General features: G+C 38.2%; 2 protein-coding genes across 3 annotated transcripts in view; one reads left to right on the forward strand and one right to left on the reverse strand.

Annotated features, from left to right (window-relative positions):
* Nucleotides 1-19,421, reverse strand: part of LOC130013148 (xanthine dehydrogenase/oxidase-like) — a 251,682-nt gene that overhangs the window by 1,309 nt on the left and 230,952 nt on the right. The gene's annotated exons all lie outside the window — the stretch shown is intronic.
* Nucleotides 1,174-16,498, forward strand: LOC126824515 (uncharacterized). 2 transcript variants are annotated; one of them, XM_050553757.1, is made up of 6 exons: nucleotides 1,174-1,556; nucleotides 10,381-10,544; nucleotides 11,846-12,030; nucleotides 13,313-13,448; nucleotides 15,614-15,740; nucleotides 16,336-16,498. In XM_050553757.1, the coding sequence occupies exons 1-6, from the start codon at nucleotides 1,178-1,180 to the stop codon at nucleotides 16,416-16,418; spliced, it is 1,074 nt and encodes a 357-aa protein (XP_050409714.1). In that variant the 5' UTR covers nucleotides 1,174-1,177; the 3' UTR covers nucleotides 16,419-16,498. The 2 variants fall into 2 exon arrangements, with proteins under 2 accessions (XP_050409714.1, XP_050409713.1); XM_050553756.1 differs by lacking the exon at nucleotides 1,174-1,556 and adding an exon at nucleotides 5,323-5,727.

Genomic DNA, 19,421 nt, shown 5'->3' on the forward strand with positions numbered 1-19,421 from the left:
TATTTGGGGCCCTAATGTAACCATGCATGAGATTCACCACTTTCAACCAGAATTCACAATTCGGACTGAACAATGAAAGCATCCAAAGTCGCCAGCTCCCCAAAAAGACCAGTAGGTTACTTCGGCTTTAATGGATATGGCGGCAGTATTTTGGGATTGTACTGATTGATAAATCTCGAAAAAGGGCAGACTATCAATGGAAGAGATCATGCTGATCTACTAAGACAGTTGAGTGAAGCTATCAAAGCTAAGCGACAGGGAATGCTCACTAATGGCGCCCTGTTCATAAATCGGTGATTTGGTCGCACGCTAGACTTGAAAAAAAAATGAAAAAGGAATAGTCGGTAATGGAATAACAACTGTTCTTTTACGTGCTCGTCAATGTGCACACGAGTCCAGGCCCTCCGCAATCCACCAATGACGTGGGGGAATCACGCCAGAAAATCCCGATGTTCATTTCCGGTCAAAGCACAGGGAGTGAACATGGAACCGCAGGTTAGCGAACCGAACATCCTGTTGTGTATGGCTGCCCCGCCTCTAAACACTGCCTCGTATTTTTGTTTGCAGAGTTATTGTCCCTGCACCGAAAACTGACAAACATACTATAATTTTATCAAACTTCCGGCGTTTGTTCGACTGTCTTAATCTAGGAATACCATTACAATTAAGGACTGAGCATTCTGTTTTGCTAAGTTTTTGCCATACTACGGAAGTGATTCCAATAAGCTGTTGGCAGGTCTTATTTTCGATATCTGTCAACAATGTTCTCAATTACTATTATTGCGTATCAGAGGTATGTGATGGTCCTTGTGGGTTAAAAAGACCAAACTGTTTCGTTGATCATAATTAGTAAATGAACTGGGAATATACAGGTCACAATTCTGTGGAATAAAATTACTGTTTATTTCTAGTCTTTATCAGGCAATGACAAAATAAGAAATCTGGCGGGACATTATATACACGTAAAACATATTTTGTTAATTAAATTAATAAATGTACAAAAAAAAAATATTATGGAAAACCATAACAATAGCAACCTGTAAAGTGATGATGATAGTAATATAACTTTAGTAATAAACGGCAATTTTATTCCATAAAAATGTGACTTAATGTGTGTTAATGGGGCCACCTGTTGCGTTATTGCATACGCATTAGAGAGCCACGAATAAAACCTAAGATGGGTGACGACGACGATTCGGTTCTAAATCAAGTGCGAAGGGACGTTACAGAATTACGCCAATTAGGCGAGCAGTGGGGTCTGACAAATCTGGAAATTAATTCTTGCATTAGTTACGCCTTTAAAAAGAAACTAACCATCGTTACGAATGAAAACATTGCTAAGAAATTAAACTTAAAAAACAAATGTAGCAAAATCGGATTTGCTTTCCGAGTATTGATAGCGTTCGCTATTCTCAATTTTGGATTTACAGTAATGGTTATCAAGACAGGGTATCTATCTGGTATTGCTGAGAGAGTTTTACAACCTTATAGATATTGCATTATGAGAGTGGTAAGGCTGGCTTCTCTACCACTTCATGAAAAATACAACATAAGCCGTAAGTATAACTTAAAGGAGACAAATATCTAACTCGGTAACACCCACAGTCTTCGACATTGCAAACACGACTTATTGATCAATTTAAATCCACATTGATGTAGTTATCTTACCGTGAAAAGGTGGGCTTCTGATCTCCAATATTTAAGAAAAATTGAAAATTTACAATTGGCACACGAATCGCATGCCATATTTTATGAAGCGACTCGATGAAAGAGGCTAAACATACCCCACAGGAGACTGGAATAACCATACGCCAAAAACTGCATTTCAATTTGGGCTCTTCGTGTACTTCGCCCAACATAACTGATTAGAAATTACATTAAAAACAGGAACGATTGAATGTGAATCAGTTTCTCTACAATGATATTACGTGTACATTATTATATGCGTTGCGACCCAAGTGAGGACAGTTTTCAGTCTTTAGAAAGTTCTTAATTTTTTACAACAATTTAATTTTTTACACGTCACTTGGTGTCATTGTACAAATTATTATCTTCATGGATGTTATAACGAAATGTCCTATCGATATTTACTTTTGAGGATCAAATAAATTAGTTTTTGTTATGCCTCCGTCAGACCCGGGTGGCGTCCTTACTGCGCTGCTGCGACCGTACGGGGACCAGAAAATACACAAGGTCGCCGGCAAACGTGAACACAACGCAAGAAAATATCCCAAAAAATTACCAACTTGTAAAAAAGTCGGGTTCTCACAGCTTTCCAGGCCAGATCGCACAACCTTGGCGTTTGCTTTGAACATGCTCAAAACAAACGCCGTGACTCGGCGATCATTTGCGACCATGGAGACCATAGCACGACATCTGGCTTTTACACCAAGCTTTTACCACGCATATGGCGATGTTGACGCGCTCTAAGACCATTTTCCGTCGCCGTAGCAGCGCAATAAGGACGCCACCTAGGTCTGATGAGGGTATAAAATAACCTTTCCAACTTCGGCGATCATAATCAGTAATAATGGACTAGTATATCACCGAACCACAGCATTTGTACTACACTCGAAATGAAGAAATGAAATGAAATAGGGTTTAACGCCTTAATTTTCTGCAACGACTGATAAGACCTACTCGACCTAATCACGGGCCGAACACGACAACCTCGCTTCAGTCCAGATACTGTACAGATCGTGTCCAGATCCATCACGACCTCAGCAGAATGGTACAAAATGATCGGAAATAGGCTTGTGGTTTAATATCGTGTCTGGGTATTCAAAAGGTAAACATCTCCTTGTCTTGTTGCATCGCATCAGGGTCGCGTTAAGACCTTCTTGGATCTCCTTGGTCGTGTTGAGAGCGTACTGGTCGTATCGATATCGTTTAGTTACCAGGTTTGTGGGTTCCGGTTACTGGTTGAAGTAATTTCATCAAATTTGAACCGCGATTATACGCGACCTGCTAGATATTGGGAGTCTCCTTGGATCGCCAAACTTTTTAGATCTTAGTCCGACAGCAGGTCGACAAACCTAGAAATATAGTCCACCTAATATTTTTTGATGGATTATATATCTTCAGTATGTGTAGATCCGGAATCCGGATGATGGCGCCCTTGGGGAAATTTAAATATTCACGATGGCCGGCATGAGTCATTTTCTGGTTATTTTGTGGGTGAAATATGTGACAGATTCTCTGGACTTCGATTGGAAGATGGTTTCTATAAGAATTTGACCCATTGAGTCTATTGAGCTTGGTCATAAAAGGGACGACTAATCCCGCTAGGGGGCTAAATTCAGAATGGTGGCTTATTCTTGATATTGTTTAATCAACATGAACACATACATATTGCTGGACTGCGATTGTCGAAATGAAATGAAATGGGGTTTAACGTCCTATTGTGCTGCTCCTACTGGACTAATGAAGACGGGCATACGTCATACTGTGCTATGCGGGAAAGTTTGCCCGGATAGTGTTACTGTGGCCTACTCTTATTTCGAATTCCAGTTGCCAATGGTTCTTTTATATCTATGCCAATACACAGGACCTCGGTGTTTCGTACTATCCGAAAGACTATACGTTGTCCCTTGCCAGACCCTCTAGCTGTGTGGTCGTCGATCGATCTATGCAGACGCAACATAAAATGAATGTACACGCTGCTTAACTTCACGCGCGGTGGATAACACCTGTTCACAGTACTAAAGCAAAGACATGAAATTAAATAACCCGGCACTCCTACGGGAACATTAAATTCGCAAAACCCGTTCGAAATATAAGATCCAAACATTTTAAAACTCAATAGGGTTGTTCTCGTTTGGAAACGATTCTCTTTGGATGACCTCTAGATTACTAGAGTCTGGTAATGCTCGGGCATGGAAGCGTGTAGGGGCCAAAAGCAAGAAAGGTTTCACGGTATTAATAAAGTAATATTATGTTATCTATGAAATGATTTTAACCCCGAAAAGGTAATTTTTACTGAGTTAATTGAATCAACGCCCCATGTTGTGTGTCGTCATAAAAAACAACACAATGCGTTGATAAAATGATAAAATTAACTCGGGTTTAATCATCGCAACAATTAATATCGCGGTTTTGACCCCAATACGCTTCCATACTTAGTTACCAGTGAATACGCCCGACCACTGTTTCGAAATTCGCGTGTCTTCAGTTGGAATGAAATTGTAAATAGAGCAATTACCGGTTATTATAAAGTGATGTCGGTATAATTCGTATCACATTTTATACCCCCCGCTCCCACTCTTACATTATAAATTAATTTCCCTATTTTACGACTTATAGTATAAAACGAATCATGAACTGGCATCCATTTTCATGGCCTGTATTTCTAGCGTTTGCATATGGCTGTCCCACATGTAAACTTGAGTCTTTGTGGGGTTTTAAAAACTTCCATTGGGATTTGTTCAGCTTTCAGCTTGTCATACGGGGGAATGTATTACAAAGGTTTAACGCGTGCGCGCTAGATCACAAGGTCTGTGATTGAGTCAAGTACGTAGGGTTTCTGACCTAGTGGATGTTTAACTGCATTATAATGCTTTGTATATTGTTTTGCAATGTTATTGTCCCTACACCAAAGCCTGGCAAACATGTTAAAGTTTTTTTCTGTTGATATATGTCTTTTTAAAACACTTTTAAAATTCAGGGCTCAACAATATATGTTACTATTTTTTTTGTCGATATTACGGAAGTGTTTCCAATAATATTCGATATCTGTTAACGGTATGTTCTCAATTACTATGGTTGCGGAACAAAGGATTTTTTTTTAAAAACAATATACTCAGAAAAGGATTGAGGTACAGGCTTGGCTTATATTACCTCCCTCCTATGATACAGGAAATATATACAAAAAGTTATGAATAATATAAAATAAAACGTAAAAAAGACTATGTCCATATTTACATTTTCAGGTTTGCCATCCATATTTTAAAACAATCTGAAATGAATCTTGAGATGTCTAGAAACCAAATTGTTTCGTTGATCATAATTAGTAAATGAACTGGGAATACACTGTTTATTACTGCACGAGGTTTTTCTAATCTTTATCAGGCAATGATAAAATAAGAATTATGGTAGGACAATTATATACACGTAAAACAATATTTAGCTAATTAAATTAATAAATGTAAAAAAAACCAAAAAAAAAAACCAAACAAATTATTGAAAACTATAGTAATAACTTCTTGTAAAGTGATATTGATAATAATGTAATTTAAATAACAAACGCCAATTGTGTACCATAAAATTGTAACTTGTGTATTAATGGAACCACCTGTTGCATTATTCATAAAGGGGGATAACTCATTATAGAGCCACAAATAAAATCTAAGATGGGTGACGACAGCAGTGCGGTTCTAAATCAAGTGCAACGGGACGTTACAGAATTACGCCAATTAGGCGAGCAGTGGGGTCTGACAAGTGTGGAAATTAGTTCTTGCATTACTTCTGCCTTTAAAAAGAAATTAACCGTCGCTACCACCGAAGAGATCGCTAAGAAATTAAAGTTAAAAAACAAATGGAGCAAAATCCGGCTTGCTTTTCGAGTATGGTTGGCTTTCGTTATTGTCATATCAGGAATTGCAGTAATGGTAACCAAGATAGAATATTTATCTAATATTGTTGACAAAGTTTCACAACCTTATGATTATTACATTATGAGAGCGGCGAGGCTGGCTGCTTTACCACTTCATGAAAAATACAACATTAGCTGTAAGTATAACTTTTACACGGACGAGTCCTAAGTGAGGACAGTTTTCTATGCTTAGAGGGGTTTTGCGTCTCTTTCTCCTTCCACAATTCAATTATTACATACCAATTGACGTCATTGTACGAATTATTAACTTCATTGCTGTCACACCGAAATGCCCTATTACTAAGAAATAACACCCATATTTACTGTTGATGATCAAGATTTAGCCGGAAAGTGTCTAATAGATTATTTCATTTTGAATAGCCTGTCTCACTTCGGGGATGATAATCGGCTATAATGGACTAGTAGAAAATATCGCCGACTCGTATTACTTGTACTACACATGAAATGAAATGGGGTTTAATGATCTACTCTTCTGCACCGACTGGACTAATGAAATGAAATGAAATGGGGTTTAACGTCCTACTCTTCTGCACCTAACCTGGGCTAATTGAAGACGGGCATACGCCATATAGTGTGCTATGTGGGAAATTTTGCCCGGGCAGCGGCGCTACGGCCTACTCTTATATCGAATTCCAACTGCCAAGGGATCTTTTACGTGCACGCCAATGTGTACACGGGAGCTCGGTTTTTCGTCCCATCCGAACGACTAGGCAGATGTCCTTGTCAGGCCCTCCGTTCTGCATCACTGACAAGGGGAAACCACGCCGGAAAGTCGAGATGAACTTTCTCGGCCAATGCAGGGATCGAACACCCGATCTCCAGGCTAGCGAGCCAGCGCCTTACCCACTTAGCCACGTGATCCCACTGGACTAATGAAGACTGGCATACGCCATGCAGAGGGCTATGACGGAAACTTTGTCAAAAAGCGACGCTATGACCTATTCTTATATCGAATATATATAATTCCAGCTGCCAAGGGTTCTTTTATATACTTGTACGCCAATGTGTACATGAGACCTCGGTTTTGCGCCCATCTGAACGACTAGACAGCTGTTCTTCCGGACCACTGACAAAGGGAAACCGCGCCGGAAAATCCCAAGGAACCTTCTCGATCAACACCGAGAGCGAACCCGAGACCTCCAAGTTAGAAAGCCAACTTTTTACTCAATCAAATTCGTCAAATAAATTATTTCATTTTGAATAGCCTTTCTCGATTCGGCGATGGTAATCACTAATAATGAACTTCTAGAATATATCTCCGACTCGCATTATTTTGGCCACATTATACGAAGTGACGAAGGGTTATTGTTTCTATATGACTCGGTTTGACTATACATGTACACATTAAATGAAATGGGGTTTAACGTCCTACTGTTCTGCTCCTATGCTGGGCTAATGAAGACGTGCATACGCCATATAGTGTGCTATGAGGGAAAGTCTGCCCGGGTAGCGGCACTATCGCCTACTCTTACGTGCATTCCAATGTATACACGGGACCTCGGTTTTTCGTCTCATCCGAAGGACTAGACAACTGTCTTTGTCAGGCCCCCCGTCCTGCATTACTGACAAGGGGGAACCACGCCGGAAAATCTGGATGAACTTTCTCGGCCAATGCGGGGATCGAACACCCGACCTCCAGGCTAGCGAGCGTCTTACCCACTTAGCCACGTGATCCCCATATACATGTATATGACAATACCTATAGAATTTAACTATAATATATAGGTTACTTTAAATGGAATATTGAGCAAAGCTCAAGACAATGATAATCCCAATATACCCATGTATAAACTACATGTGGGTAGGCTAACATGTCAATATTTTATTACTATTGACCCCCCCCCCCCCAACCCCCCCCCCCCTCAAAAACAATAAATAAATAAATAAACCCAACAGAACAAACAAAACTGTGCTGTTACACCGTCTGGATATCAAAGATATTTTCTCCAGTTGTCAATGTTAATATTACCGATCAATCGGTGTCCATGTTACGAGTTATTAAATGTGTACTGTTATGTATAGACTGTGGTTTTTAGCCAATATTTTATTGATATTTTGATCAAATATCCTTTGTATATACAACAGCTGTATTATATATCTGTATAACAAACCAAAACTAAATTTAAAAGACTATCAAGTTGCTCACGGCTTAATCAAAGCTGGCATATACTCAGATTGATTATTTACTATTTAATTAAGCATAGAAAATCAAAAGGGGTGGGGGGGATGGCCCAAAGGTTAGCGCGTGGGTCGCCTGTCCAACCTCCGGTCTCCTACCACTGCTAAAGACCCCTACGCCCAAGTAATTTATTGAAATAAAATTGAACCATATGATATGTTAGTCCCGAAATGAGCTAGTTTGTGCCGAGTGGACCCCCCTCTCTCTCTCTCTCCCTCACCCCCCCCCCCCCCCCCCCCACACACTTAAATTCAATATATCAACGCTATAGAAGATAATGTTCCGGCGTGGATTCAATCGGATTTAAAACCGGCCTATTAATATATTTTCGCGGACAACCGAATATCGGCTGGCTTATTGCAGAGCGGACTGTATAGATCGATAAAATTTCAATTCCACAATTCTTGGTAATTACTTATCCGAACGGGACCATTTTTGGGCTGATATTCCATTATTGTAGTTTGCAAGTGATTCCTATTGCTAAAATTAGCGCACCGAGACTTCAATATCATCCAGTTCCAGCACTAAACATTTCACAAAATTGATAAAAATTGAGACCTCCAGAGAGACAACACGCTAAAACCACGTTTTTTCGTACAATCAGATATCGAAAGATACCGAGATCGTTTCGCCAAAAACAGATAAAAATTGTAACCTGTAGAGTGTCTACAAACAAGTTGTGGACGGACGTCCGGATGGACAGCGGCGACGACAATATACGTCGACATGAAAATTTGGGCGTATATGCATGCCCAATGGCACCGATGATCACACGAAGATGACACGATTTGACAGGATGCTCTCACGATGGCCTTGTGAAGGACACAATGGAAAATAAAACTTCGCAAGATTTTGCAAGCGCTCAAGAAGTTTGCTGCCGGAGCCTGAGAAACTCCACAGGAGCTTGTACAATGCTCTCACGAATGGGCCAATGTTTTTACGATCAGAGCCGAATTTGAACATTTACTCTATCGTGTGTCAGTCTGATGTCAATTTCGGGACAGTGTGACGCTTTAACATATTCTAAATTCATTATGGTATTTGTAAACACTGAATAGAATTGAACAATTTGTGGACGGTTATGAGATTTAACATTCATAATATTGTAGTTTGCGAACAATTAACAATCTCTTAAATGATATCCACAGACATTAAGTAGAAGTAAACAGACATACATTAGATAGAGAAAGAGAAATGGGGTTTAACGTCCACCCGACACAAACTATGTCATTTCGGGACTAATACATGGTTCAATTTTATTTCAATAATGCGCTTGCGAGTAGGAGTCTTCAGGTCAAGAAATATCATAGATTTAATACTGATGTCAATAGTGGGTGTAGGGGGGGGGGGGGTACTAGTCCGAGACCACCAATAGCTTCATAGTTGAAAAGTTATTCCCTTTAAAACTTTATAGTATTGTAACCTGGCATGACGTTTTTCTTATTGGTATGTAATGATTCGTGGATAATGTATATTAAAGGTTTTATGGTGTGTCGATATACAGCTGTTGTATATATTTGTATATGCTTTCGTATAAATGTCAATATTTTAACACAATATGAACACATAGGTATTAACTGGAGTGTGATTGTTGGTCGATATATACGCAACATATATAAGGCATGTACACATTGCTTTACTTCACGTGTGGTGGATGACAGCCGTTCACTGTACGAAAGCAATGACACGAAATGAAATACACAGTTGTAAACCTCAATATTTGTTCATTTCAATCAATATTGATGTTGTGATCTTGCTGTGAAAATATATTTAAGACACAATGAAAATTTAGGATCAATACCCGAGTCGTGCATTGTATGGTTTGGTGTGCCATTTGTAAAGAATTTCTTTTTACTCAGAAGTTTACATATATTTTTTTATAGGTGCGGGGGGGGGGGGGGGGGGGGTGGGGATTGTTTTATATTTTAAAAAAATATATATCCTAATTATAACTTAGTAAGGGGCCCCGCCACTGGTTTTCATGAACAAATGTTATAAAGGTACATTACCCTAATACATCTGGCAGTGTTTGTGTTTGTCAAAGGTTACAGCTAGGCTAATTTGTGACGGTATTTCGAAATTTAACAGTAATCTACGATTATAAACCGGGAAATTGTCTTCCTACAGTTTGGATATAGTCTCTAATTCACACCTAAACATGCATTATGCAAGAGTTAAATATGCCTATTGCAAGTCTTTCTTTAGGCCTTAAATTTTATCTAAATTATTAATTAGACATTAATTAACTTATCCAGACCATAATCAACTCTCGATGTCATGGCTAACCTGCGATATTCAGTGTAATGGAATATATTTTTTGATGGATAATTTAACGTAAAAATAATTAATCGAGACTTTGTTTATTATCGTACCAACGTTAGTAATAACGATCGAGGCTAGCCTAAAAATGAATTGCTAATATCCTGGTTCAGACTGAAGCAATTTGACTCAAATTTTCAGCATATTCTGTTTTCATTATCTATCTTTGGACTATTATAGCACGAACTGTCAGATCTTTATCTAATCTCACCTAATGTCCCTTTAATTAAGTATTAGGCATATTTAATGTTTTATTTTTGTTTCTATGTAGCATACCACAATCAAGAATGTCTGATTGAAAATCCTTACTACGAATATGAAGAAGAGGAAGTTGATTGTTTACGGTGTGAAGGAATCGATTCAGTGCGTATAACCAAATTAAAAAACGAGAACGAATTAACAGAGGACATCTTTTCCGAACCTGTTTTATTCAGGGTAAGTCATTTTGTAGAGAAAGAGATATAATTGGGTTTGACGTACGCCCGACACAAAATAGGTCATTTCAATATTTCAATAATTCTCCTGAGCGTAGGGACCTTTATCAGTGGGAAGAAAACAGAGGAACCAGAAACAAGCTAACAGTGAGGCTGATGTCCCCCGCCGAAATCCCAAAATAAATATATGACACATATTATTTAATCGCACATTTATTTTTTTCAAAAGTATTGAGTAATCAAATTGATTATCAACTATACACTAAGTTACACTACTCTCTATCAGATAGAATCAAGTTATCTTGTCTCAAAGCATCGACCAATGAAATTACTTAGATCTGTTTAGCTTTTGCTCGAAATGTTAATCATTGAACTCAGTCAAGCCATTCACCTAATGAACATCAACATCAAGTTTAAATATTCTACCTCAATTAAAAGTAGAGTTGTTATGTTCCAAAGTCTTGACCAATCAAATTGCTTATCAATCCTTCGCCTAAACAGAAAATTCTCATCATCAAACTTAGTCATGGTAATGATATAATGAATCTATACTCAGAATTTCATCACTCTCACTTAATTAAAACCAAAGTTTCCTAGATGTTTTTCTTACAATCATAATCATGTTACTTCTTGTCAGATTTCATTATTATATGTTGCAATGTTTGATTAACAATACAATAAAAAGAATGCAGGGCGAAAACGGAGTGCAAGCTGAAATTGAAAAGGAATTAAATGAAATGGGGTTTAACGTCCCACTGTTCTTCTCCGACTGGCCTAATGAAGACGTGTAAACACCATACAAAGTGCTATGGGGGGGGGGGGGGGGGTTGGATGGCTGAATGGTTAGCACGTGCGTATCATAAAGTCTGTCATTGAGTCAACTGGCGTGGTTTCGAATCCCCGGTTGTACGTGACAAGGAGTAGGGTCGTCTGTCCAACTTCGTGGGTTTTCTCCGGGTCCTCCGGTTTCCTCCCACTGCTAAAGACCCCTACGCATAAGCGAATTATGGAAATAAAATTGAACCATATGTTAGTCCCGAAATGACCTGGTTTGTGTCGAGTGGACGTTAAACCCCATTTCTCGCTCTCTCGCTATGGGGGGAAATTTTGTCCGGACAGCTGCGCTACGGCCTATACTTATTTAGAATTCCAGCTACCAAGGGCTTTTTTTACGTGCACGCCAATATGTACACAGGACCTCGGTTTACCGTCCCATTCGGACGACTATACGTTATCCATTAGCAGGTCTTCTGTCCTGTTCCAAGGTGTTATGTTTCATCAGCCATATATTGTTATTTGCAGGGTCTGCAGAAACGCATTATTAGTTTTATGGATATAGTGAATTTAATAAATAAAGAGGAAGTGTTACAGGATTCCTCATTGGTCCTCCAACAATCCTCAGTTGATTGGATGAAATCGCTCAATGATTTAAATCAACCAGGTACATTGGAGGACATATATGCTGAAGAAGACTTTCACATCCAGTGGTATGTCATAATTTACTGAAATAACTTTAGACAAAACAATACACAAAAAATATATATTATATTGAGTTGTGTCCAACATGGGGGGCGGGGGCAGTGGTGACTCTGTGGGTTAGACGCTGGCTCGCTAAACAGCAGGTGCCGGGTTCGTTCCCTAAATACCGTGGTCCGTGTACGCATTGGCATGCACGTAAAGGAACTAATGACAGCTAGAATTCGATATAAGAGAAGGCCGGGGCACCATTGTTCGTTCAAATCGTCCCCGATAGCATACTGTATGGCAAATGCCCGTCTTCCTTAGCCGAGTCGGTGCAGAAAAATAAGATGTTAATTTCATTTGATTTAATTTCATGTATCCAACAGCGTTATCTCAATGAAAATCCAGAATAGATAACCACATGGAATGTGGTTTAATGTCGTGTCAACGCAATATGTCGGCGATTGTGAGACAAATATGATTATTATTTTTATGGGTACATGGACACTTCGAGGTGGACAGCTGCGGTTCCACCTACTCTTCCTTCATTTTCAACTGTCAAGGGCTCTTTTACGTGCAGGGCAATGTATACATGGATGGACCTACCTATGTTTTTGTCCTTTCCAAACGACCAGGCACACTTTTCTTGTGAGTTCAACATGCCCTACCTCTAACAAATGAAGATTGGTGTCGACCTATTCATGGATTCTAACTGGGGACGTACTAGTTCAGTGATCTGCTCATCCTCGGTATCCCCAGTGGTCTCATTCCGTTCTTCTCCACTATACTCAACTCTACTCAACTATTTACGTATTCCAATTATCTGCCCTTGATCGTAGGTAGCTTGGTTCTACGAGCCAATCAAAAAACGTTTACAATCGAGACTTAGGCTTATTGTTTACGCTCTCAACAATATGACGGTTTGTTCGCTCGATTATGAGAAAGTTTGAAAGAAATTTAATATAAAAAAGTGACATGCAAACAACAAGATGTCCTAAAGCATCTTTGTGATTGGAATGAATTTTTTTTATGTATCAGTCAAAACAGGCAGTGGCAAGTCTTATATGCCATCAAGCGTATTGGTCGATAAAAATAGCACAATCATCAAGGGCAGATAATTTGAATACGTGTTCCCATGGATGAACCTGGGGTATAATCGAGTGAAACGGAATAAGACCACTGGATATACCGAGGATGTGATCTGCTAGAAATACTCAAACATATTTCAAAATTAGCCAATTAACATGGCTGATTACAATTTTTAACATCACCAACTGGACTCAATTTAATCTTGTTTTTATGTTATAGGTCAAGTCGTAGAATGGCAACCAGTAAGTTACTAAAGGGGCTATTCCCAAGACCGAGTGTTATATCTAAAAATGTGGAGGTTCTCATAGAAAAACATCTATATATATCTGGGCCAGGAGCTGATGGCGTATCATTGGTAAGTAGAAGTTAAATGTATATCCAACAGGAAGTTTAATAATCAAAATGCCCTCACAAAGTTTAGATGTACACAATCTGAAAAGTCAGTTTCCACTGCAGCAAATGCCACCCCCTGTTAAAGGGTACGCTGGGACCTTATCTTAAATGTGCAAAATATACCACTTTTCACTTCATCAGTTCACATAGCTGATAATATTGTGTGAATTTGTATTTTACTGTAAAAGAACTATTGTTATAATATAATCAAACATAGCACTGATTTTTTTAAGCTCTGGTGTTGATGGCGACGTCAAATCAATAGAGACTAATCATAACGTAGAACACTATTGAGTAGACATAGATAGAATAGTGTAATTGCAGGAGGCAGCGCCTTAACGAGTGTGGAGGTTCTATCTGAATTAGGTACCGTGCGATTAGATTCGGTCAGTAACCTCAAAATCCAAATATGGTACACACCCTTCGCCCCTTCCCCTTCAGGGGACATAAGGGTGGCATATCTGCAGTTGGACAACCAAGGAAAAAGTGTGCCTCGCTAACTTAGGGTAAGCTGCAAAAGAACTGTCCGTATCACAAGCCAGAATTTTATCGGGCGTGTGCCGAGACTACATCAGACGGGACGCTTAAAGAACATCATGTGATCTTTATAAGTTTTTTAAAACCATGTTTGTAGTTTAATGTTTTACCGGTTTATATGTAAAACAGTACACAACATGAAGTGCACGGGTGACACATGGCTAGGGTAGTCTTTAAGAGGTAGTCTGGAGGCCCCGTGCGGCGCAGGGCGTCCATTAAATGGGTCCGCCGTTTGGGCGTTTTTCGAGATATTTGGGGTCAAAAGTCAAATGAAGTCATTTAAACTGACAGTGAATACTCAACCATTCTTGTATCCTGAAAACATGCTGAAAATGATCGAAACTAATCACACTTTCAACAAAAATGTAAATTTGCTAAGTTCACCTTTGTTATTTTTGACCCCGGAGGTCAAAGAGTCAAATTATCCGTTTTTGCACTAGAAGATTTAACGCAATACAAGTCAGCGTAAAATATAAAAACTAAAGACAAAACCACGCGGCCTGCAGGCTGGAATCCAACCATGAAACTACTCAATTGTTTTTCGGCCGTCTAGTTTCATTATGAATATAGCAATCGTTGTACAAACTAAATCAGAGAGATTACGATTAGACAGTTTTTACGTATTTTTGAAACGGGTTTCGAGGTGTTTTGTTCCTGTTATGCAAGATCTTTTTCGACACTGCAATGTAAAGGTACGGTGCTAAGACCCCATACAGATAAGTTTTAAAAGTTCCGATTATTAATTAGAACTGATTTCTCATTAGTTTTTATATTTTACGCTGACATCCTGTTGAAGTTCCCAAGTGCAAAACCGAAAATTGGACATTTTGACCTCCGAGGTCCCAAGGAACAAAGGTTTAAGGCCTTGTGATTCAGGACGGCACTGTCATAAACGTAACTTAGCATCGATTGTTTGAAAAATATTTTGACTACTTGTTTATTTGCTGTAAGAGTAATTTTCGTTATGTTTGCTCTAAAACGCGTTTTTTTTTAAAATACATCCTGACTTGTTATGTTAGCCCTTGACAGTGCACGATCTATCAGTTATTCATTAAGAAAAAAAATACAGTAGTCGTCCAATCTTTATTCGATAACCGTATTGAAATGTGGTTGTATATTGTTTGGCGCCCTTATACGAAGTATCAATGCATTTCTAGTTAGGCGAAGAGGCATAATCTATCTATTTATCCTAGAGTTATTTCCCTTCCACGCTGTGCAGGATCTTGGGAACGATATATTATATAACCCGGTACATTGTGCATTGATCAGATTAGAAAGAATAACCTTTATAATAATCATAATAATTTATGTTAACAGCGTCCATTTTTATTTTTCTTCCTCACTTTATATAATCTTTATATCAACTTATATAGCTTCGAGTTATTGACCTTGCTCAGTTTTATTTTTTTTTAGAAAATTGCTTTTCATTATACTGTAGAATCTTGTCAACGCCTCAATGTCTTTGCTTCTGCTTCTACTTCCTATGTAATGTATACATCCGACAATTCGAAAAGCTTTATTGGCTACTCTGGCGACTTGGCTCCTGTGGTTGTAAGCTTCCTTTTCTAAAAAGATTTTATTATTATATAGGAAACTGGAATTGCGAATATGTTTTATATACAAGGCTCTGGTTCTCGTACCATAGCATTTACACCCAAGGCTGGATGTGAAGAGAGTTGTTTCTCGTTTGACGTTACAACAGAGCCAGGAGATGTCGGTAAGTTTACAAGATAAATAATTAAATATGAGTGTGTGATCACGAAAGGGCCACCATGTATGTTGATAGAATGCATTATAGGCCAGTTCAGTGGAAACAAATACCTGTCTTCTAGTGGTGCCTCGCTCTTATATCAATATTGATACATTGACCCCCCCCCCCCACACACACACACACACAGACCCGGTAGGGTTCTGATAAAACATCGATAGTTCGCCGCTAGTTTAATAGGCAGTCGTGAGTTCAGCGGCCGTGAAACACAATATCAAGTGGATTACCTTATAAAACCACGAAGTATGAAAACCACCATGGATAAAGTTACTTGAACAGATACAGTGACGTTGGCGACCTGGTATTTTCTCTGATCGCAGACGACATAAGCCCGTAGAGCAGTTTAATTATAGTTTCCAATACTTTTATCGCCTCACAGAACGACACAAGCCCGGCTTAAAAATTAATACCGTCAACACACAAAACTATCATATCGACATGCACGTAAAATGACTCACATAACTTGCTTTCATTAGCCCAGTTCGTGGAGAACGTTAAACCCTATTTCATTTATTGTATTTAATGACACGTCTGCTAATTTCAGTGGTTTTTCCGGATTATTGGTATATCGAATTATTAACCAATGACTATGAAGTCAGTGTTTCTTTCCTTGGTGGAACCAATTGAAATATAAGCATCGACCAAAAAGGAGAACAGACATTGATATTGTCCACAGAAAATAAACAAATAAAACCCATAAAGTGTCATCTTTAGTTAGTTAGTTCTTGGTGTTTAACGTCTGCTTCTACATAAGTGATATCGCAGACAAGACATAGGAGAGGCGAAGCTGATTCCTGTTTTTTAGAATATGCTTTGCAATTTTTCCATTTGGCCTTAGGCCATGGATTTGGTTTAGTGGGAAGTTCTTCCCTTTATTTAATATAAAACATATCGTTTGGTTGATGATCTCGTCTGCTTCTGGATTGGTAGATGTCATCGTTTGGGGTTAGTGTTTAGATGCCAGGCCCGTCTTATCGTGACCTCCCCTTACTCCACTATCCCACTCTCTGGGTTTGGTATCAGTTTTATTTGCGGAATAGTGTATAGGTGCCGAGTTCGTCTGACCGTAACTCCCCTTACTCCACTATCCTGCTAGTTTGGTAGATGTCATCTTTGTGGGGTTTGTGTTTAGGTGCCAGGCACGTCTTATTGTGACCTCCCCTTACTCCACTATCCCACTCTGTAGGTTTGGTGTCTGTTTTTGGTGGAATAGTGTTTAGATGCCGAGTCCGTCTGATCGTGACTCCCCTTAAAACCCATAAAGTGTCATCTTTATTATTATTAACATTAAAACTTGACTGCGCATGTTTCCGCTAAACCTTAAGGGTTTATTAGTATCAACGGTTGTTTTAGTTTAATTGTATATTTCCCTCCCTTTAAGGGTTTCTTATAGATTAATATTAATAATAGTTCATAGGTATGAGGTTTAACTTAATGGCTTCTGATTTAACTCTTAATTAGTTTATTGTTATCCACTTGTATATAACCTTCTTTAACATGTTTGATTGTATCATTGCTTGATAACGGTGAGAGTATCCTCATTGAAACGTTGCAGTTTATAACCCTATTGAATGTTATCCATAAAGTTGTCATTTTATTATATATCCCGTTCACTAAATGCCCTTCAAAGATACAACCCATTGAAAATTGAACGTAATAAATTTATGTTCATTGTTTTCACATGGTACATCGACCAGTAATATGTTCAATGTTTTCACATGGTATATCGACCAGTAATATGTTCAATGTTTTCACATGGTACATCGACCAGTAATATGTTCAATGTTTTCACATGGTACATCGACCAATAATATGTTCAATGTTTTCACATGGTAAATGGAAATATTATGTTCCGTGTTTTGACGTGGTAAACCGAACAGTAATGTGTTAAACATTAACAGATGGTAAATTGAACAGATATTTGATTAATGTTTGCACATTGTAAATCGAGCAGTAGTATGTTGAATGTTTTCACATGGTAAACCGAACATTAAGGGTAAATCGAACAGTAATATGTGTAAGGTTTGCACGCGGTAAACTGAACAGTTCTCGGTTCATAGTGGATCAATTTGAATGAAATGGATAATCGAGACTATGCTGTTTATCGTACTGACTTTAGTAATGATGATCAAGGCTAGATAATGTAAAGGCAATTTAAGCGGTTGAAATTTCCGCCTAGCCTCGATCATCATTACTAAAGTCAGTACGATAAACAACATAGTCTCGATTATCCATTTAATCGTTAAATCGCGAAGGAAAGTTATGCAGTAAATCGGCCCATAATCGACTAAAGATCGCATGCTAGCATTACCATCTAGAGTTGATTATGGTCTTGATAGGTTAATTAATGTCTAATTAATAATTTAGATAACATTTCAGGCCCTAAAGAAAGACCTACAATAGACAGATTTAACTCTTGCATAATGTATGTTTAAAAAAAACAAATCATAAACCTACAAAATGTGAAATAGCGTCGGCATACAATAGCACTCCCGTCAACAGTTCGATTCGTAGATTGTTATCCACTTGTATATAACCTTCTGTAACATGTTTGATTGTATCTTTGCTTGATAACGGCGAGAGTTTCCTCATTGAAACGTTGCAGTTAATAAACCCAGTGAATGTTATCCATAAAGATGTCATTTTATTATATATCCCGTTCACTAAATGCCCTTCAAAGATACAACCCATTGAAAATTGAACGTAATAAATTTATGTTCATTGTTTTCACATGGTACATCGACCAGTAATATGTTCAATGTTTTCACATGGTATATCGACCAGTAATATGTTCAATGTTTTCACATGGTACATCGACCAATAATATGTTCAATGTTTTCACATGGTAAATGGAAGTATTATGTTCCGTGTTTTGACGTGGTAAACCGAACAGTAATGTGTTAAACATTAACAGATGGTAAATTGAACAGATATTTGATTAATGTTTGCACATTGTAAATCAAACAGTAGTATGTTCAATGTTTTCACATGGTAAACCGAATATTAAGGGTAAATCGAACAGTAATATGTGTAAGGTTTGCACGCGATAAACTGAACAGTTCTCGGTTCATAGTGGATCAATTTGAATGAAATGGATAATCGAGACTATGCTGTTTATCGTACTGACTTTAGTAATGATGATCAAGGCTAGATAATGTAATTTGCTGAAATTTCATTCAAATTGATCCACTATGAACCGAGAACTAAGCGGTTGAAATTTCCGCCTAGCCTCGATCATCATTACTAAAGTCAGTACGATAAACAACATAGTCTCGATTATCCATTTAATCGTTAAATCGCGAAGGAAAGTTATGCAGTAAATCGGCTCATAATCGACTAAAGATCGCATGCTAGCATTACCATCTAGAGTTGATTATGGTCTTGATAGGTTAATTAATGTCTAATTAATAATTTAGATAACATTTCAGGCCCTAAAGAAAGACCTACAATAGACAGATTTAGCTCTTGCATAATGTATGTTTAAAAAAAACCAAATCATAAACCTACAAAATGTGAAATAGCGTCGGCATACAATAGCACTCCCGTCAACAGTTCGATTCGTAGATCACGTATCCGGTGTTCAACCCTTCTGTATTTTCACCTTAGAAATAAATAAAATTTTAAAATTTC

The sequence above is a fragment of the Patella vulgata genome, chromosome 6 (genome assembly GCF_932274485.2).
Source record: "Patella vulgata chromosome 6, xgPatVulg1.2, whole genome shotgun sequence".
In the NCBI taxonomy this organism is placed as follows: Eukaryota; Metazoa; Mollusca; class Gastropoda; family Patellidae; genus Patella; species Patella vulgata.